Genomic DNA, 22,409 nt, shown 5'->3' with positions numbered 1-22,409 from the left:
AGCGGACGCACGCATCGGCGCGATGACGTCACAGACCCGGGCGGGTAGTCCGGACTCAATCCCTTCTGCGGAAGCTTCCTGGGCGGGCGTGGTCCGGCCCTGATAGGCAGGGCCCGGTTGACTGACGGCCCGGCCCCGCCTTCCGGATAAGGGACGGCGGGGTGGGAGTGGCGGGGGACGAAGTTCTACATGGAAGTGCCTCAGACCTGCATTGGTAGGGCGGAGCGCGGGGCGGGCGAGGGGCAGGTTCTGGCCGCCCGGAGGTGGCTCCCGGGGGAGTGGGTCCGCGTAGGCATCCCTGGGGGTGTTGCAGCAGCGACCCTCGTCCCGCCACCCCCAGACCACAGGATAGGGGAGGCACTGGGCCTGCGTACGCTGGGTCGGCCCCCCGGAGACCCATCCCCTTCTCCCCTCTCCAGTCTGAAGAAATTAAACCCAAACCGGGGCTCGGCTGCAGCGATTGCGCCTCCTTTCGCACAGGGCCTGGCTCTGCGCATCAGAACGAGTGTTTTCGGTTCCTAAATTCCAGGCCGGGGCCAAGTGCCTAATCTGAAGGTCCCGGGACCCCCGAGAAACCCCTGAGGGCATCCAGGGGGAGCAGTTTGGGGGGGGGCACTGTTTTATACACGTGGTGAAATCGTTCCCCCTGAAGTTTCGTGAAATATAGTTTCATTGTTAGATTTGTTGCAAGTATCAGGTGATGCAGATGTCATTTCTTTGAGCCTCCAGTTGCCCTCGCCAGTCATGACCTCAGTTTGTCTTGAGAAACTTGGCTATGAAATACACTGCATCGTTGAATAATTGAGTATTGCATTATTGAATAATTGAGAGCATCAGGTTAAAAAAACAAAACAGCAACAAAAAACGGATGCTCACGATGGAAACGGTGGGGAGTCGAGACATATGTTTTAAATTCACTGATGCACTCGCAAAGAGCAAATGTGTCTTTCATTTGAAGTTTGCTACCGTCTCTAATGATTTTACCAGTAGCCCACACCCCCAAAAGTATCAAAAGGTCAAGAAAAAAGGACCAAATGCCTTGCCAATGGGAATTTAACCGTTTAGTTTTTGCCAAGTAATTAAAAAGTAGGTTGCATAGTCTATGTACTGAACAAATATAGACTGTTGTAGTTTTTTTTTTTTTTTTTTAATTACTATGATTGTAGTGGGTCAAGGTGAGAGAGGGAAAAGTTTCCTTGAAAGATTTGGGTGATTAATTAGACTTTAATTGAAAAGATTATGCTTAGAACAGAGAATTCTGTATATAAAAGAAAGCCTTGGAATGATGACTAGCATAAGAGTACACAGCATGTGGAACAAACTATACCAACTTAACGGGCATTTTTGGGTTTTGTGTCACCAATTTCACAGCTAGAATGAAGCACATCAACTTGTCGTTTGCAGCGTGTGGGTTTCTGGGCATTTACCACTTGGGGGCAGCATCCGCATTTTACAAACACGGCAAAAAGCTCCTGAAGAATGTCAAGGCCTTTGCCGGGGCTTCTGGGGGATCCTTGGTTGCTTCTGTCCTGCTAACAGCGCCACAAAAAATAGAGGTAATTAAGTAGTAACTAGGCTGTGTTTCTCATCCAGAAATTACGCCCAAACAACGAAGATGATTGTTAACTATCTACTAAGTTGACTGCAGAGAAATAATCCTTTGCCTGGGAAACGGAAAAGGTTGACTTCTTTTAAAATTTAATCATTCGGGATCTCTGCTCTCCATTGGGAAAAGATTATTATTTTGGGTGACAACAAGACAAGGAAATAAAATCCCTTCTTTTACTCTTGAGTGTTTATTTAGTCTTAAGATTCCAGCTTTGTTTCTTTCAAGCAAAGGATATTTCTCCATTAACTGATCATGAGACGAGCACAGAGCCTGTTCTCAAGGCCTTGAACATGTGGCTGATAAGTCTTTGCTTGCTCCTATTTACAGACAGGCATATAAACTAAAATGTTGGCCTGTAATATCTTTTTTTTTTAATTTATTTTTGGCTGCGTTGGGTCTTCGTTGCTGCACGCAGGCTTTCTCTAGTTGCAGCGAGCAGGGGCTACTCTTTGTTGCCGTGCGAGGGCTTCTCATTGCTCTGGCTTCTCTTGTTGCAGAGCACGGGCTCTAGGCACGCCGGCTTCAGTAGTTGCGGCACGCGGGCTCAATAGTTGTGGCACACGGGCTTAGTTGCTCCGCAGCATGTGGGATCCTCCCAGACCAGGGATCGAACCTGTGTCCCCTGCATTGGCAGGCGGATTCTCAACCACTGTGCCACTGGGGAAGTCCCTGTAATCTCTTTTAAGAGGAATGATATTGGAATTTAATTTGTTTTTCATTCCCACAGTAAGAAGAAGCCCTGAATTCCAAGCAGTTTATCTAGAAGTAATAAAAATAAGCATTAAGTATTTCATTTAATGTAATCTATGTTTTTAAAGTCTGTTTTCTGCTTCTAGACAGCCATCATGCATTCTCTGACTGTGAGAACTGGCTTCTGCAGGTGGAGAATATTCTATCTGTTAATTACTTACATTCTCTAGCAGCTTGGAAGAGTAATCAAATAATGATTAACATTTCCATGCCCAAGGATGCATTTGTCACATTTAAATGTTGAAATCCACAACATTTTAAACATCAGAAATCTTGTTTTCAAATCTCTGATGAGCTGCTTATGGAAGAGAAACTGGACTTTAGACCAGTTATTCAGAAATCCACTGCTCTTTTTCTTTTTTATATACTAGAAAAGTGATGGAAAATTTTAGAGATTGTACAGGATGAGAACGTGAAGTCAGGGAAAGTATACATGAAGTGTGCAAACTCCCCCCAAAGTAGCAGACTCATGTGCTTTGAAGTGCAAGCTAGTCCCTCCCAGCTCTTTATTTCCTTTCTGAGGCACAGGGCTACTAAGGGATTGTTTACTCCTGTTCAGGGCAGTCTTTCCTTTAGGTGGGAGCAAATCCCGAGCTTTGGATTTGGGTAGATTTGGTTTCGAATCCTCAGCAGTTTGAAATATATTAAGTGTGATTTAGAATTAGACTGATTTGGAAATGCTGTGATCATATAGCCCCTTCACTGAAATTCTGCGATGTTCAGACATTGAATCCTTTACCTGAATTTGAGACTTTTGATGTCAGTCCGATTACCTGTTCTTTTTTACATTTTCGGTAAATTGGAGATCCAGTCGTATTGTCTCATTGTGTTGGTCAGGCCTTAGGGGTAACTCTTTATCGGCCACTCACGTTGGCAAGCGGAAAATGATTCTCTGGATTCACCTAGGGCATCCTCGTTTCTCTTTTCTCAAAATCAGTTTTCAGCCATTTGCCTTGAGGTTACTTTATTTCCTTTCTCTTGAGCATTTGAAATCTACCCCTTGAAGGATGGCTTTGAGCTTTCTTAGGAAACTGTTTTCTACCTACTCAAGCCCCTGTTAGCTCAGTTCTCCCTGTTGGTATATAAGTTCTTCGAGCTTTGTGGTGTTGTGACAGAGATGTGAGTAATGAATCCAGCTCCGAGCTGGTGCATGTATAATTAAGACCAGCACCTGATGACGCTGGTGTATTTTAGGTGGCAGGCAGATTTAGACTTTGATATGTTAAAAGCTCAACGCAGCCGGCCTTTCCTCAGCCCTCAGAAGTTGCCAGGCATGGCGTTAGACACAGCAGGGAGCTAACTCAAAGATAAGTGCATTCCTTAATAGGTTTCCAGTCTGGTCAGGGGCCGTGTCTGTGTGTGTGTGTGTGTGTGTGTGTGTGTGTGTGTGTAACAAAAATAATACAAGAAAATGAGCTGGGTGTGCAGTGTGGCTTAGTAGAAAGCGCATACACTGGGGAGGGCCACCCCCATTTCTCAGCTAGAAGTCTACAGCGGCTTCTTGAACAGGCAGGCCTGCGTCTGCCCCTGCTGCCTACAATCCACCTACCTAAGCATTCAGAGTGATTTCACCCAAACACAAATCTGAACACCTCATCCTGTGACCTCCCCCTCTCCCACCCCCGGGATCCCTGTTGACTCAGGATGGGATGCAGATTTCTTGGTGAGCGGGGGCTACTCTTCGTTGCAGTGCACGGGCTCTAGGCACACGAGCTTCAGTAGCCGTGGCTCGTGGGCTCTAGAGCACAGGCTCAGTAATTGTGGCTCGTGGGCTCAGTAGTTGTGGCTCATAGGCTCTAGAGCGCAGGCTCCGCAGCCGTGGCACACGGGCCTAGCCGCTCCGCGGCATGTGGGATCCTCCCCAACCAGGGCTCGAACCCGTGTCCCCTGCATTGGCAGGCAGATTCTCAACCACTGTGCCACCAGGGAAGCCCTGGAGTATAGTTAATTAACAATGTTGTGATAGTTTCAGGTGTACAGCAAAGTGATTCAGTTATACATATACATGTATCTATTCTTTTTTAAATGCTTTTCCCATTTAGGTTGTTATATAATATTGAACGGAGCTCCGTGTGCTATACAGAAGGTCCTTGTTGGTTATCCACTTTAAATATAGTAGTGTGTACATGTCAATCCCAAACTCCCAATTTATCGCTCCCCCATCCTTCCCCCCAGTAACCATAATTTCATTCTCTAAGTCTGTGAGTCTGTTTCTGTTTTGTAAATAAGTTCATTTGTATCATTTCTTTTTAGATTCCTCGTATAAGTGATATTATGTGATATTTGTCTTTCTCTGACTTCACTCAGTATGACAATCTCCAGGTCCATCCATGTTGCTGCAAATGGCATTACCTCATTCTTTTTAGTGGCTGAGTAATATTCCATGGTATTTATGTGCCACATCTTCTTTATCCATTCATCTGTCAATGGACATTTAGGCTGTTCCCATGTCCTGGCTGTCTTAAATAGTGCTGCTATGAACATAGGGGTGCATGTGTCTTTTCAAAGTATGGTTTTCTCTGGACATATGCCCAGGAGTGGGATTGCAGGATCATGTGGTAGCTCTATTTTTAGTTTTTTTAAGTAACTTCCATACTGTTCTCCATAGTGGCTGAGATCTACATTCCCAGCAACAACGTAGGAGGGTTCCCTTCTCACCTGGGGTGCAGATTTCTTAGTACGACTCCCAGGACCACGTGGACCTTAGCCCTCTCATGGCTCACTGAGGTTGCCTTTCTGGCCTCTGCCCCGTCTGAGCTGCTTGCACTGTTCTCGCCACTACCTCTGCCTGTCATCGTCTGCCACCTCCATCTCCTGTCCACCTCCTGTCTGTATCTTGGGTCTCAGCCTAGCAAAGTGAGGTTGGAGGTTGGTGCCCACTGTGTTAGCTCCCAGTTGCTGCTGCAACAGATGACAGTAAACATAGCAGCTCTGAACAACACACGTTCATTTCCTAACAGTTCTGGAGGTCAGACGCCTGAAAAGGTCTCACTGTCTACAATCAAAGTGTCAGCAGGGCCACGCTCCCTCTGGAGGCTGCGGAGGACAGTGTGTGTCCTGGCCTTTTCCAGGTGCTAGAGGCGTCCTGCCTTCCCTGGCTCTGGCTCCTTCCTCAATCTGTAAAGTCATAAGCATAGCATCTTGACATCTCGCCAACTCTGACCCTCCTGCCCCCCTCTCTCCCTTACAAGGACCCTTGTGATTATATTGGGTTCACTGAGATAATCCAGGAGCATCTCCTGATCTCGCAACCCTTAATTTAATCGCATGTGGAAAGTCCCTTTTGCTGTGTAAGGGTACCGATTCTCAGGGTCCGGGGCTACCCTAACCTTTGGGGGAAGGAGGGGACGTGAATCTGCCCCATACATGGATGCTATCCTGGCGCCCCGCCGTCTCCTCACCGAGGGACGACTCAGTCCCAGGAAGGCAGGGGCTCTGTGTATCTCATGCTCAGTCATTGAATCCCAGTTCCTAGCCACCGCCTGGTGCCCAGTAGGTTGCTGAATGGATGAACTAATAAATGAAAGACAGACCTGGGTTTAAATCCTGGCACTGACACTCATTTTTGATGGCACAGTGGGAAAGATACTTAACCCTCCAAATGTCAGTTTTCTTACCCATCTAGTGCGGTGATTATACCCACCTTGCATTGTTATATGAAGACGAGGCAACAGAGGCCACATCAGTGGATCCCAGCACTGGCTGCCTGTTAGCCCCGACTCGGGGGACTTTTGTGAAAGACCAGTGCCCCAGGCTAATCTCCAGGGACTCTGATCCGGTAGAGTCATCGCAAGCCCTTTCTCTGTTGTTGTTGGTGGTGTGAATCGTCAGCACTGTTGTAGAGCTGCAGTCCGAATGTTCCAGAGGCCACAGGATTGGTGTGGGTGAGGAATTTAATTATGTTGGAGAAGCCTGTAGAGAAATGTGCTCAGTTACAATTAGAACCCAGCCGTCAAGGATTTTCCACAGGTGGGCAAAGCCATGTGAGGTGGTTTAAAAAGAAAAAGAAAAAAAAAAAAGAAAAAAAGATTGCAATTGGCAGACCATATAGCTTGCCTGGGGCCCAGGAATGGTGGGTGAGGGACAGGCCTCGTGGGGAGGCGTGCCTGTGAAGCATCCGACACCTGGGGTTGGCTTTATACGGTCCAGGTGCCTTGTGTGATAGGCACAGGGTTCTGGAACCAGAATCGTAATGTTTTTGACAAAACATAGGGTCACCTATTAATTTTCTTTTTCAGGAATGTAACGACTTTACCTACGGTTTTGCCGAAGAAATCCGAAGGCAGACTTTCGGGGCAGTGACACCCGGCTATGATTTCATGGCCCGATTGAGGTACATATATAGAGTACATTCCCCCGCCCCCTCCCCCAAGCCTGTGAAGACAGAGGACGCTCTGGATACATTGTAGCAAGCTCAGTCAGCATTCTCTCTCCTGAAACATTTACAAGGCGGTCAGTAATTAAAGGTGAATCATGCAGGGCGTGGCCAAGCCACTCAAGATGGCTGTTCTCTTGCTCTCTGTACATCCCCTGCTCGACCAGTCCTTGCGTCATCCGCACGCTAGTCTCACAAACGTGAGTGGCCTCCTGCCCCAGCACGTGACTGGCCTCATCCTTGGGCCAGAGCGGCTCCACCTGGTAGTTTATTAAAGGGAGATACCTGCCCTCCACGGTGGGTGTTAACCTGACGGGCTGTGAGCTGCTAGTTTCTGTGGTAACAGATGAACCCACCTGACATCAATTCCCCATATAAATGGTGGCCTCCTTCGCCCCCGGGTAACGAAGATGGCTGCTTTGTCCTGTCTGCCGGCTGCCGAACATGATGGGGTGTCTCTCCAGGACTCTTTTGCTTTGGACATGTAAGATTCCCCCATCCAGTAAGCCACAGGTGCCGCTGTCACTGTCTCCGGGCTCTTTCTCGGGTCTCCAGTCTGGGCAGCTACAAGGCTTGCAGGCCAGTGGGGCGCAGCGGGTCCCTTTTTCTTCTTCAGGAGCGGAGTGGAGGCGATTCTCCCTCCCAACGCGCACGAGCTGGCTCACAACCGCCTGCACGTCTCCATCACCAACACCAAGACCAGAGAAAACTACTTAGTCTCCAGTTTTCCCTCCCGGGAGGACCTCGTTAAGGTAACACTGCCGCATTCCTTGTTGGAGGAAATGAGCAAGTGCTGATGTACATACTTCCACAAACAGTGAGCGCGCCCGCGTTCTTTAGATCCAGCATTGCATACCATGCCTGATAGATGGTACATATGCTGCATAAATCATGCGTCTGAAGGATGCATCCGCCAGTATCCCTCCGAGGCCACCTTATGGCAGGCGGCTCCCAGAGACCTCCGGAGTAGCTCGGTGTTTTTTCTTGTGATGTTCCGTGTGCTCACGTTTATCCTGGGCTTAAACTTGAGTAGCAAGAACCATTCCTTACATTGACGTAGATAATACTTCTGCAGTTTGTGTAAGACTTTGTCTCAGTACTACCGTATTCGGCCCTTCCACAGCCCTGTAAATCAGGCAGGACAGGTGAGATTACTGTACTTTTGTCGCTTTTTTAAGAGAAGAAATGGCTGGAAAGATTTTGTGTGACACACCCCAGGGTGTACTGACTGCCAGTGGGAATCCAGGTCTCTTACCTTTTCACTCTAATGTTCCCTTTCCCTTCTTCCATTTTGCGTTGATGCCTTTCTATCCAAACACATGTGAAAGTCGGTTGGGAAATCATTGTCTCTGAGATAGTTCAGCTGATTTGCAAATAACAGTGCATTGCTAAGGTAATATATTAAATATTTTACATTTGAAAGGGTGCACTTCTCTTAGAAAAGCCAGGCTATTTTCTTCTTTTTCCTCTTGTGGGAATTGTAGCGAGCTTCAGGTGATACAGAGGACGCGTGTTTGGATACAGCAGCAGGCGATGGATTGAGAGAGCTACAAGTTCCACCTGAATTAGATGATAAATGCATTGAGTTTTACTATCAAAACTCACGGTTCGAATTTTATGTTTGAATGATATGATTTGAAATACCTAATGAAATGTTGAGCTGACAAGTAAAATTACTTTGTGACTTAAGAGATTAGAATATTTTCACTCCCGTCTCTCACTTATACATTAATAGTCATTCCATCTTAGAAAAATATTTTTCTATAATATTATTATACTCTTGTGTAGACTTAAAAAATAGAAAGGGAGAAGCTGATAATCCATGCCTGAATTGTCACAAATTGTCAATGCCAACGCAGATATATCAGGCTCGCAGTGGTTAGAATACCTCTTCTTGTTGGTAAGAGAACAAGGCTGGGAGCAAAAGACTATCATCCTATCATGAAACAAGAGGAGAATTCTACCCACAGTTACTACCTTCTCCTTGAGTCTGTCCCTGGCTACTGTATCTACAGTGGCCGAGCCCCTGATGTTTCCTATATCCCACCCTGATTTACTTACCACTGTTCCGCATACGAATTTTACTGCTCTGTTTACTTCGTTTTTGTCTATCTTCCTTCACGGGAGTGTAAGCTCGGGGTGGGGGTGGGGGATAGGAGGGTCCAGGGACTGCTGTGTTCTGTCCGCTGCTGTATTCCCAGCGCCTGGTACAGTGTCATGTCCATCAACCTGTGCTCCATGAGTGAATGGGAATGAATAAATCAATGAACGAAGATGGCATCTGTTAAAAGAATGAAGAAGCTGGATCCTTCATGTTCAATGATCTGGACAAAACGTAATTCAGCTCGCTAGTAGCCCAGCTGGGACCACAGTCCAGGCCTCTAACATTCTGCTTGGTAGCCATGGCCCCCTCTCCCAATGCGAGATAAAATCACCCTCTTAATTCCTTTCATGTGGGAGTGTCGTGAGCTGAATAACGTCCCCCAAAGATGTCCACACTGTAATCCCCAGGACCTGTGAATACGGCGTCTCACATGGCAAAAGGGTTTGTATAGATGGGGTGAAGGTGAGGGTCTTGATGGGGAGGTGATCCTGGGTTAGCTGGGCCGACCCAAACTAATTTAATCACGTGTCCTTAAAAATGGAGATGTTTGCTGCTTCTGAGACGCAGGAGCCTTTGTATGAGGAGGGCACTATGGGTCCTCCCCTTGACAGCCAGCGAGGCAGAGAGACCTCAGTCCTACAGCCAGTGGAACTGAATGCTACCAGTATCTCAATGAGCAGGAAACCAAGTCTCCCCTCAAGCCCGCAGGAAGGAATGCAGCCCTGCCAACACCTGAATTTTTTTGCCCAGGTGGATCCAGCCCGTGCTGGATCCCGACCTCCAGACTCTAGGATCATACATTTATTTGTGTTGTTTTAGCCTTTCGATTTGTGGTAACTTGTTACAGCAGCCATAGCAAACTACTGCAGTAAGCAAACAGGACTCTTTGATTTGCTTTGTTTTGGATAATAACTACTCAGAGAACTGGTGAAATTACTTGAGTTCATTGAACAGAAGAGAACTAGTTGGCACAAATGTATAATACCTTGTAAGGAGAATAATTGAATAATTAATATGTATCCTAGGTTATACGAGAAGCATTTTAAATGTTTAGTAGAATGCTCTAACCTTTTGCAGAAACTCAAAGAAAGGAAGGATAGATGGTTCCTTGACAGCAGATGGTGGCTATAAAAATGTATGAAATGTATGCCTGGAATACTCATGAGCATGTAGTTCAAAAAGGAAGACTGGTGAAGACTGCAGGAGGGAGGGAGAAGAATATGAAGGGAAAATATCTCCCCCTCCCCCCAACACACACGCTGGGCAGTGACGTGCTGTGTTCTGATCAGAGGCCAGTGGGAGACCGCTGTCTGGGGTGGTAGTTCTGACCGCCTCATTCAGTGTCAGGGGAGAGAAGAAAGGCGCCGGCCACTCCCCCACTTCCTTAGCTAGAGACCGGAGGGCGCTGAGTTCCAGAAGCCAAGAGGAGAAGCAGCCCACAGTTTGTAACTGGCGTCTCCTGGGAGCTTTGCCTGCCTGGCTCTGATCCCTCAGCCTTGGGTTTAATGTCTGTGATCTTGGAAGTCTGTAGGTGACAGACGGAGATTAAGATTGAAACCAGAGGTAGAGCATGTCAAGGATCAATTGCTAGCTAGCCAGGACAGGAATATGGGAGAGTATTAAATATTGGTGATTTTTAATCAATGCCTCATTTATTCCCTTAATTACTAGATTTTTTTCCTTTTTAATGCCAAGCTCTTCATTATCCACCAGCCGACTGCTACCTTTTATTATAGATAGGCTCTCTGTGTACCTGAAAATCCAACTAGAAACCTGTATCTCACAGTGTGTGCATGGGTGTCCGTGTGTCTGTGTCTTGTTACACTGTCTTGGATTATCACTTGTTTTTTGTGCATCTCCCAGTGTTCCTGTTTAGGTCTGTCATTCCCTGATGGTGTCCTCTGAGGCTAATTACGTTTGAGCCTCAGTTTTCTCAACTGTGAAATGGAGATGAAAGGTAATCGGTGTTACCATGGCGAGTAAATTGAAGAAATCATGTAAAAGTGTGCTTGAAATAGTCAAGTCCTATAAGCTTGTTAATTACAGTGCATGTTTAGTAAATAATGAACAAATAAGATAATAAGCCACACACATCACTGGTCAGCATCCCTGTGTGAGTGTGTCATGAAATTTTAAGGTCCCAGCTTTCTTTTTGCAGACTGGGTAGGCTTCACCCTTTCTTAAGCATTTTCTTCTTTTACCCCTTATCTTTGTTCATGAGTAACGTGCTCACCTACATCTGTAAAATCTCGGGAAATGGATTATGACCAAGTTCTGCCTTTAGGCGTCTGATTTTTATACCTCTTCAACCACTGACCTGGTGTACATTCACCAATGTGCTTGTGTGATGATTCATACTTAAATTATATTAACTTCACTTTTGGTGGCATGAAAAAATTATTCTTTCATCTGATAGCTGCAATGATAGTTGATTATTTTCTGAGAACCTCTTTGGATCAATGATGTGGTCCAATGACTCATTTTATTTGGGATTGGATTTCCATAGTACTTGGGATCTTATGTCCATGGTGATTTAACTCAGTGCTATGGTCTGAATGTTTGTGTCCCCCCGCAAATTCCTGTGTTGAAATCCTAACCCCCAATATGATGGTATTTGGAGTCAGGGGTCTGTCGGAAGTGATTAGGTCATGAGGGTGGAGCCCTCATGAATGGGATTAGTGCTCTTGTAAAAGAGATCCCGGAGAGCTCCCTCACCTCTTCCACCATGTGAGGACATAGAAGTGGGTTCTCAGTAGACACTGAATCTGCCAGCCCCTTGATCTTGGACTTCTGAGATTCCAGAACTGTGAGAAAATAAACTTGTGTCCTTTCTAAGCCATCCAGTCTGTGGCATTTTGTTGTAGCAGCCTGAGCAGACTGAGACAGGAACTTGGCACTGACAGGTGAGGATGCTGCTGTAACAAATACCTAAAAGTGTGGAAGCGGCTTTGGAGCTGAGTAACGGGCAGGGGATCTATGAGTTGAGAGGTGCATGTTAGAAAAACCCTGCGTTGCCGTTGGTGATTCTGGTGACGACTCAGAAAGAAAAAACCAAACCGTAGAGAGAGCCTCCGTATTCTTAGAGAGACCTGGATAGTAAAGGCCATAGTGATGAGGTCTCAGACGGAAGTGACGAAATGCTATCAGACAATGGAGGAAAGGTCACCCGTGTTATACACTGACCCAGAATAGCAGGATTATGTTCATGTCCTCGTGTTCTGGGGATGGTAGAACTTGCAAGTGATAACACTGGATATTTGATGAGGTGATTTCTTTTTTTTTTTTTTTTAATTTAATTTATTAATTAATTTATTTTTGGCTGTGTCGGGTCTTCGTTTCAGTGCAAGAGCTTTCTCTAGTTGTGACGAGCGGGGGCCACTCCTCATCGCGGTGCGCGGGCCTCTCACTATCATGGCCTCTGTTGTTGGGGAGCACAGGCTCCAGACGCGCAGGCCTAGTAGTTGTGGCTCACGGACCCAGCCGCTCCGCGGCATGTGGGATCTTCCCAGACCAGGGTTCGAACCCGTGTCCCCTGCATTAGCAGGCAGATTCTCAACCACTGCGCCACCAGGGAAGCCCTGATGAGGTGATTTCTAAGCAAAGTGTTGAAGGAGCAGCCTGGTTTCTCTTGGCTACTTAGAGTAAAACACAAGAAGAGAGAAATACGTAAAGATGGAATTGTTCCTCAGAAGCAAAGCAGAACTTAAAGATTTGGAACATTCTCAGCCTGTGCATACTGAAGAGAATAAGAGAGCCTGTTTGGGACACAACAGGAGGGGTGTGGCCATCTGGCCAGATAACCCTGTGATAAGGAGGTTCCATGAGTTGGCCGTCTAGACAGAAGCCAGGACCTATATGTAGTCCAAGACCATGGACAAAGGCCATTCAGAGATCATCAGGGCAGCTCCCTTCCACCAGAGGCCCCCGAGTGCCAGGACCCCCGCCAGCACAGGGCACTGCAGAGACGTCCCACGAGGGCAGTGCCCTGCAGAGCCATGGGGGCGGGGCTCAGCCCCACATTGCCCCATAACCCCATACTGTAGAGCACTGATTCTAGCCCTGGGGAGCATCGGCCAGGAGGCCCAGGCACAGAGGCAAATACTCGTCATGGATCCTTAGCAACTCCTTGATTTGTGGGCCCGTTTACATATTGTGCCCCGAATGTCCCAATGTATACATCTTGCACCTCAACTCACCCATTTTAGGCTCCAGATTTTATACTGGGCTATCCTTCTTCAGAAGGAAACATGCAATCAGGAAATCCAAACATTTCAATATTAGCCTCCTGCAACGCATACTTAGGGAAGTAAACCCTTTATTTACAAGAAAGTCGTTCGCCACCTCCACAGCTCAGCAGGAATGGCTTTGAAATTAACCGTGCCACGGAGCGGGAGGTATAGTGCTCTGGCCCTTGTCTGAATTGGTACAAATCATCGAATTTGTGTTTAACACTGACGCCCCGTGTATGTGCTCTGAGATGGTCCTTTGACATCCGTGAATGCCCTTTGACACACATACGCCCAGGAAGGCGTTCCTGCAGAATGGTGTCCCCCCCACCCGTCTCCATTGCCAGGATGTCCTGAATTGCCTTGCACACGGTGAGCATACTCTTACAGCAAGACCTTCTCACGTTTAGCCCTGTGAAGGTGAAATAAGGACTGAATTTAAGATTGGTCATTATCTTGAAGACTGGGTAAGACAAATTTGAATCTGTCTTTGAATTTCAACTACAGCAGCAGGTTCTGAATACACAGCCAGATTCTCATTAAACTCCACAGTCAACTTTAGGCATAAATGAAACTGGTTGACGATTTATTCTCTAAGGAAGCCAGGCCACATAATTTTCTAAACACCCCTTTTCTATAAAATGTAAAACGAAAAAAGCTAATCTGAACATGTATTGAATCCACACTTGGCAATGCTTTATACAGTTGCTACAGTAAGTCGCTGACGTTTATTTTTATCCTTGTGTATTTGGTGAGAAGGAAACAGAAAAAAATCAATGGTTTAACGTACGTGTAATTCTTAAAGTGCTGGGCTAAGTGACAGGGCAGGAACACTAACTAGGTCCCTGCCTTCTGTATCGGTGTCCTCAACCAAAACAGTCTGCAGACATGGCTAAATGTCCCCAGGGGGCTCAGACCCCCCGCCCCCCCCAACTTGAGAACCACTGCCCTAGATGTATCAATATTTTTTGGTGAGAAATATTTCACTGGAACACCAGTGAGGTAAGACAGTAGAAGCATGTTGAAGCATAATAGTACATATTTCATGAACTGTCTCCCGCCTTAGAAAATCCTGTTTGCTTGCAATAAAATGGCAGTAAGCTGACATCGAATAAGACAAGCCGCTTAGTTCCTAACTATCAAAAGCTAATTTTCCCACTAACCATAGTTTGATATACAAATCACTAGCCCGTATAAACTATGACAGAACAAATACACCGATTTGGGGGGGGATGACGGGTATTTTCCAGTTCACCGCACTTTTCATGTCAGTTCAGAGGATTCTTACTGTTACTATCTGTATCAAAGTAATTGGGTAGCATTTTTCATCTAAACAGCTCAAAAAGAGTTCTAAGCATTAACTTGTGAACTTCACATTATAACTTGACACACGGGAGGTAAAAAACCCACATGATTCTCTTTCTAAGGGTAGTGATTTTTTTTCTTTTTTCCTTTGTTTTTTTTTGCAGGCCACGTGTCTGTTATAGTGAAGTAAGTCCTTACAGTTATAGAGCGTGTTTGGCTGTTTAAAGGCGTCTAAGTACTGTGATTTCCCACTGTGTGTGCTATCCACAAATTGTTATCACTATGGTGCGGTGTTGCATTTTTGCCGAATAACTTCATTAAATAGATGCATTGTGCTTGCAGAACGTACCTAGGGTCTGTAACTATCTTTTTAAAGGAGTAGCCAACTGCTGATAGGGCCAGATTAGTTAGGGTGAAGGCAGTGACCGTAACTGTGAACAGCCTTGCTCTGAAACATGCTCAGCTGCTCAGGTCGGGGCTACCAGGGGGCTGACGAGGTTGGGCCTGGAGAGGCTTCATTTCTATCCTGCCGGCCCCGCGGATGGATGTGATCTTCCGCAAATCACCGGAGGGGATGCTCACTCCTGCTTGGCGTCTTTGTGGAGAGGGTGTGGGTAACGTCATGGGGGCCCCACACCGAAAGCTGAGATTTTGAAATGAATGCCTAAGTGGGGGGCTCGTTTGCATTGACCCTTCTTAGAAGGCTGAGAAATCTTGTGCAAGGGTGTCTTCATACCATGGCTTCATGCTTTGCTCTCGACACCTTACAGTTCTGAATACCTGCATTTTCGCTCCACACGGGGCCCAGATGTTGTGTAGCCGATTCTGGCACCCAGCATCAGCCTGGCACAGCAGAGACGTGCAGTAGCACCTGGCACGATCCCTTCCTGTCTCCTGCTAGAGTCCCTCTGTTGTGCTTTGACACCATTGAGTTTGCTTCTACTCCAGTCTGAAGCCCCGCCATGCTTCTCGGGCCAGCCGTCAGGGACCCGTGGCTGAGGCCGCGCTGGCACCCAGGACCGATGCCCTGGCGCTCACGTACTCCAGCAGCATGGGAGGATGCTGTTTCCCCACTACGGAGGGTCTTCATTCCTACTGTGGAGAAGCGGGGGGTACCTGCAGGTATCAGCGCTGGCTGTGAAGGAGATGCAGACCCTGTCCCGTCGGTGGGATCTTTGGTCACGAGCAGCCACCGCATGAGAAAGTCTGTGCCAAGTCCCAGCGGTGTCGCAACACAGTTGTGTCAGGTCGCCGCCTACAGAGGAGTGTCCTATAGAAATCACGTTATGCTGGTGACTGGGTCTCTCATTTACTTGCACTTCAGAATAAATCAGCTATTTTTAAAAACTTTTATTGGCGTATTGTTGCTTTACAACGTTGTGATAGTTTCAGGTGTACAGCAAAGTGAGTCAGCTATACGTATACATGTATCCCCTCTTTTTTGGATTTCCTTCGCATTCAGGTCACCACAGAACATTGAGTAGAGTTCCCTGAGCTATACAGTAGGTTCTCATTAGTTATCTGTTTTATACATAGTATCAATAGTGTATATATGTCAATCCCAATCTCCCAGTTCATCCCATCCCCGCTTATCCCCCCTTGGTATCCATAGGTTTGTTCTCTACATCTGTGTCTCTGATTCTGTTTTGCAGATAAGATCACCTATACCATTTTTCTAGATTCCACATATATGCGTTAATATACAGTATTTGTCTTTTTCTTTCTGACTTACTTCACTCGGTATGACAGTCTCTAGGTCCATCCACATCTCTACAAATGACCCAGTTTCATTCCTTTTTATGGCTGAGTAATATTCCATTGTATATATGTACCACATCTTCTTTATTCATTCCTCCGTTGATGGACCTTTAGGTTGCTTCCATGTTCTAGCTCTTATAAATAGTGCTGCAATGAACAGTGGGGTGCTTGTGTCTTTTTGAATTATGGTTTTCTCTGGGTATATGCCCAGTAGTGGGATTGCTGGGTTTTGAGAGCAGACCTCACAAATCATACTTATACCATTCTTCCTTTGGGGAAAATGCCCTCTGATCTCTAAAGAATTCTAAGTGGATGATGTACAAATCATTTTGGGGACCATAATCCAGTTCTGAATAATATCTACTTGGAAAAAAAATCTCGTGAACTCTCTGACAACAAACAGCCATGGAGTCTTCAATTATCAATTGAAGGATTGGAGCTTATGTATTCCATATCTAATACTGTATCTTTCAAAATAGAACACTAGCGATTTGAAAACTGCATTGCAGAATAAAACTTGCACATGTCAGAAAAGCTCCCAGAGCTCAGCTTCTTCTGTGGGAAGAAATGGTAATATTTTAAATGGCAATCTTTTTCGACTTTTTAAATGGAAGATAAAGTATAATTGGTGCCCCTCCCTGCCAGTGTCTCATTACATATCCAGGCCATGTAAGTAACCCATGAAATGTGCTACATGCTGGTGACATAAATGAAAACATCCCCTGAGCCGTAATAACCAGAGGGGTTTGTTTCTCTGGAAGATAGAGTGAAACTTTCAAATAACTCTTACAGTGTAGGATAGAACATCGTAAAGAACTTACTTGCAACCTGTACACACTCAGGAATTTAGACTTACCTGGACTTTAATTGTGTAATGACTTGGCTGTCTACAATTTAAGTGCCAGTATTACTCGGGTGAAGTGGATGGAGTTGGAGAACAATGATTTGTGCATATCTCTTTAAGGTCTTTTCTGATATCAATAAATGTTATCTTCTATTTAAGTGTGTCCCACTGTGCCCTTGAAATACATGGAACTTATTGTTATAGCAAATTTTTGTACATTTAAACGATTTTAATTTCATAGTAGGGGACATGAAATATATCGTAGGAGTGTTAATGCCTCCTTTCACAAGCTGTTTCTTTATCCGTCTAGGTCCTGTTAGCCAGCAGCTTTGTGCCCATTTACGCAGGACTAAAACCAGTGGAATACAAAGGGCAGGTAAGATGCTTACAACTGACAAATGATCAATAAATCCCGTGTTCATATGTTTCCTTCGAAAGATCCAATTGTACTATTATTCTGGTGGCTCCAACTCCATTTGTATGACTTGTTTCCCCATAGTTTTGTTTCTGTTTAGGAGAAAAAACAAAAAAAAATCAAGTGCAGGTGCTGTGGTGCACCCTATCGCCTGCACACCTGCACACACACACTGATAACCAGACACAGTATCTGTTCAACACACACCAGAGTTAAAAGTTGTGTCATCAAACACAGTAGCTATTTAATACATAAGCCGTAGATATGCATCTCAGAACCAAATGCAGTATCTATTTAACCCACGCCAGAGATACGTACTTTTTGTCATCAAATACACTGTCTCTTTAACACCTACTCAAGATCAGGCACATATCCATGGATGATTAATGCCATTTGTTTTATATATACATGATATGTACGTATTCATTCATAAATGTGTACAGGAAAAGTGTTTAATAGCTGTCATTCATTCTTTCACTTTGAAGGCCCAGCAGAGGGCCTGTGCTCAGTGAATGCATGATCTTACAACCAAGGAATTGACTTTTGCAAATCTCTTAGCTAATGTGATTGGGGATCTGTCTGTGTTCTGACCTTGTCAGGCCTTGTGATTTTCTTTCTCTGAGTTTTCCTGGTCGTTCCCGCCCTTTTCTGTGCTTCTCATAGGATCCTTGGCCCAAAGCAGTCTGCCCTGGGACGGTTGTCTCAAACGGGCAGATGAGGATGAGGTTGAGTAACTGGATGAGGCCATGTAGATGGACAGCCTAAGAGTGGACCATCAGGTCCAACTTGGACTCTCTTTATTACCTATATGCATACAGTACGTTATTTGCAGTGATGGGCTTACATGTTGTAGGCTAAAACCCTCTTTGTGACCAAGTAGAAACGTAATATACATTGAATTTTTTAAAGCAGCATAAAATAAACATAAGCTCATGGAAACCCAGGTGTTTTTTTGCTGTTGTTGTTTTGGGTTTTTTTTTTTTTCCTATTTTGGATACTGCCTCTCAGAGCTAGCAGATACTCAGTTACCAAGGAGTATGATCTTTGCTGTCATTTGAAAATTGGAGAGGTATCCCCCTTTACATAATGATTTTAAAGTAAGTTAAGTAGCATTTTCTCTTAGAGCCGTAAAAAAATCAACATTTGTTTTTACATATAAATTTCGAATACAGATGCTATCAAAATCAACTTTACATTATGATTATGAACTTTAATTTTATGATCTGAAATGTAATGATTTTACTTCACGCTATTGCTTAATAATATATAATCATGACAGAAATGGCTAAATGGTAGAAAAAAATATGCAAAATGCTCAGGTGTTTCATGAGATTGTATATGATCATGAAAAGGGGACTCAGAATCCAAGAATCAACAGAATTTCTGTTGTGATAGATAAATTAAGAGGTGGTGACTGAGAACGTGGGATGTAGGTATAGTAAGGAAGTGATGGAAAGGAGATGGGGGGGAAAGGAGGGATGGAATCAAGGCTAGAACAGAGCTGAGTCCCAGAAGCCTAGTATATTCTAAGACGATGCTGAACATTTCCTGTGTTTAAATAGTAATAACTGTATTATGAAGGAGGTGCAGGTGGTAATGGCTCCTAGTTTCTTCCAACATACACTGTCCTCTTCTTCCTTAGTAACAGAAACCCGGTTTTTTTCTGGGCCTGTTACCGTGTAGCTAAAAGGCCACATTCTGCACCTTCCCTTGCAGCTTGGTGTGGCCATCCCCTTACGTGCTGGCAGTGAGAGGTAGGCCAAATTACTGTGGGACTTACAGGAAGGGAGGTTGTGTACCTTTCTTTCCTTCCTGCTGCCTGGAACTTAGATGTGACGACCAGAGCTCTGGCAGCTGTTGTGGATCATGAGGTCACAGATCACACCCTAGATAGAGACAAATAATGAGATGGAAAGACCTGGGCCCTGAGTGACTTGAGGAGGGGGACCTTACCAGGCCACCTTCTGTATTTCTTTTACTAGGAAAAGTAAAACTTCCTGTTTTTATTGCTTTCTATTGGATGCATTAGAGTCCACTCCCATGTGCTGTAGGGATTATTACCCCCATATTTTACAGATGAGGAAATTGAGTTGTAGAAACATTCATTCACTTCACTGAGGTCACCAAGCTTAGTAAGGGGGCAACTTTCCCAGGATGATCTCTAATGTTTACATCTGTGCTGTGCCTCTTGCTTTACTTTGCTTTGGTCATTCCTTTAAAAAAATATCTCCCTTATTTTATTTCTGTCCCGCCCCATCCCCACTGCTCCAGGTGTATGACCGGAAGCCTAGGAATAGTTAAAGGGTGAGATGTTCTCAGTTGAATTTCCTGCTATGTGATTGAATACTTAGACGGGAACATGAAAGGGCAGCCTCAATTAAAAGGGAATGCAGCACCTGGAGGTGTGAGAAAAAAGGGACCTTGGGAGGCGGGACACGGCCTTGCTGATGACTGACGTCTGTGCACAGTTGGCACGTCATAATTGTTGAATAGAACCTAATGTCTCCAGAAAGCGTTCGGTTTACCTTGGGTGTTTAATGAAGTCCAGGAAGAGGGGCCCCTATGCACGCGATGATTGACAGTGTGCTCCTCAGAGACCTTGCTTCGTGTCTACAGCCACACAGTGGCGACTTGCCAGTGCCCTTGTGTGCCTGCTATGGACTCTTGTCAGGCCCCTCCCTTCCCCCAGCTGAATAGGCTTTCTAGACCAGGTTAGTCTGTAGAATCGCTCCATTTTCAGGGAAATGCGAACTTGGCTTTAAATGCAGTGTTTTGCTGTGGGTGTGAGCTTTTCCTAATTCCATAAAACTTTGTGTCACGCTTTCTCCTGTTCTGGGTCTTGATGCTTTTGTGGAGGTCAGGTTTTGATTTGCTGGTTGGCTTTGGTGGTTTTTCTGAAGCGATGGAGGTTGCAGCAGCAGGGGGGCAGAGAGAGCTCAGCCTCACTTGGGTTTGAGGCAGAGCCACTGGTGTCCTGAGGTGCTTCTGCATGCAGCTCCTGTTCAACCGGCTGACCACTCATCTCCACGTCCGGTGTCACTTAGCTATGGAACATACTGGGTTTTACTAATACTTATTTGTGGACCTGATATTTTTATTGAAAAAAATCTTTTATTAATCATGTAGAAGTTTCATACCTTCATAAGATTTAAAATTGACTTAAGCCACAGTAAATAACAGCATGATTCCTTCCTAAACTGTCTACCAGTTGTGTGAAGTGGTACAACATCTTGGAAAACGGCTTGGTTTTCCTAATTTTTAAAATTAATTAATTAATTTTAAATTTTTATTTATTTATTTTTGGCTGTGTTGGGTCTTTGTTGCCGCGGACGGGCTTTCTCTACTTGCCGAGAGTGGGGGCTACTCTTCGTTGCGGTGCGCGGGCTTCTCATTGCAGTGGCTTCTCTTGTTGCAGAGCACGGGGTCTAGGCACGTGGGCTTCAGTAGTTGTGGTGCACGGGCTCAGTAGTTGTGGCGCACGGGCTTTGTTGCTCCGCGGCATGTGGGATCTTCCCAGACCAGGGCTCGAACCCGTGTCCTCTGCATTGATTGGCAGGCGGATTCTTAACCACTGCGCCACCAGGGAAGTTCCTGGTTTTCCTAATTTTTGAAAAAGTTTTTGTAGCTTTCTCTGGTTTTATCTTAGGAGACTGTTTTTAGCACCCTACTTATACTTGATAGTCATTAACAATTGAATAAATGGAAATAAACTGAAGTTCAATCTTATCATTTTGACCAGTGGACTTTCCTTCAGTGTACATGGCCTCTTTCCAGTGATTGAATAAGCTGTGGGAACGTGCTACTTTCAGAGCACGTTTTCACAGGTTCTGGTCATCAATGTGGAACAAGAATAAGGATTTTCAAGAGGAGGTCTTAACTGATCAGTTTTTGTTTTTGCTTTTTAATATTTATTTATTTAGGCTTTGCCGGGTCTTAGTTGCAGCACGTGGGATCTTTTCAGTTGCAGCATGCGAACTCTTAGTTGCGGCATGTGGGATCTAGTTCCCCGACCAGGGATCAAACCCGGGCACCCTGCATTGGGAGATCGGAGTCTTACCCACTGAACCACCAGGGAGATCCCTGATCAGTGTTTTTTTGTTTGTTTTTTTGTTTCATTTTAAGACATAGCATTAGTGTCGGCAAGTGACTGTTTTATCGTTATTTTGATATTTTAATCTCCGGAACTGTGATGCAGATCACAAGAAGAGCTATAGGTTTGTTTTTTGCTCTGAGTTAGATTTCAAGTAATATTTTAACAGTGTATTGTATAGAGAATATTTATCATTGTATTCTAGTCATTGAGCCTTTTGCATGGGTTATGAATTATTAATCTTTTCGTTATTGGCATATCCGTGGGAAAGAGAATTGTAGAATACTCGGTTACTATGTGTTTATACACAGTTATTATTATTACAGTCCTTTGGCTTCTGTTTCTTCATGATTTAGACATGCCACGAGGATACATATCTCAATCACTGTCATAGCGAACGGTGGTGGCTGGCTGGGCGACCAGCTAGATTTGGCTTGATGGAACCCTGGTTATCAATTTACAGCTATGCTGAAATAGAAGCTCTTATTTTTCATCGGCTTTTTAAATTCTGCATGTCTATTTGATTTTTGAAAAAATAGGTTAGTTTTCCAGGGAACATCTTCTATTAATAAATAGCACTTGTAGAATTTCAACTGCTAGAGTTTTCTGAAAGTTGGGTATATAGAATGACCATTTTTGAGCAACCTTCAGAAATCCAAAAATTAAGTTGGCAATTTACCAAAAATCATTATTTAGTACAAGTCAGTATTGCAGGTTTTCTCAACCAGTTTTTAATTTTTTAAATTTTATTTATTTTCACCTATCACCCTTTCATTAAAAAATCTCCTATGTTTCTTGTCCCCTCCTGTGTTTCTTCATCCCAAATGGTAGATTCTGACCTGTGTCCTGGGGGGTGGGTATCTATTTGACATACACACACTCCCTCTCCCTTCTCCCCCTCCCCTCTTCTTCCCTGTCCCCCCTCCCCCTTTG

The 22,409-nt window shown here is 45.0% G+C and overlaps 1 protein-coding gene across 2 annotated transcripts in view; it reads left to right on the top strand.

Annotated features, from left to right (window-relative positions):
* The first annotated feature begins 181 nt into the window (after window positions 1-181).
* The window catches only part of PNPLA4 (patatin like domain 4, phospholipase and triacylglycerol lipase), a 30,016-nt gene continuing 7,788 nt past the window's right edge, over window positions 182-22,409 (top strand). For both annotated transcript variants that reach the window (XM_024756280.1, XM_024756281.1), the window contains exons 1-5: window positions 182-214; window positions 1,372-1,556; window positions 6,598-6,692; window positions 7,351-7,486; window positions 17,282-17,347. In XM_024756280.1, coding sequence (XP_024612048.1) covers window positions 190-214; window positions 1,372-1,556; window positions 6,598-6,692; window positions 7,351-7,486; window positions 17,282-17,347 — 507 coding nt within the window. In that variant the 5' untranslated portion in view covers window positions 182-189. The remainder of the gene's footprint in view (window positions 215-1,371; window positions 1,557-6,597; window positions 6,693-7,350; window positions 7,487-17,281; window positions 17,348-22,409) is intronic.

The sequence above is a fragment of the Neophocaena asiaeorientalis genome, unplaced genomic scaffold (genome assembly GCF_003031525.2).
Source record: "Neophocaena asiaeorientalis asiaeorientalis breed wild unplaced genomic scaffold, Neophocaena_asiaeorientalis_V1.1 scaffold69, whole genome shotgun sequence".
NCBI lineage: Eukaryota > Metazoa > Chordata > Mammalia > Artiodactyla > Phocoenidae > Neophocaena > Neophocaena asiaeorientalis.
This window is presented reverse-complemented; position numbering and strand designations above follow the sequence as displayed.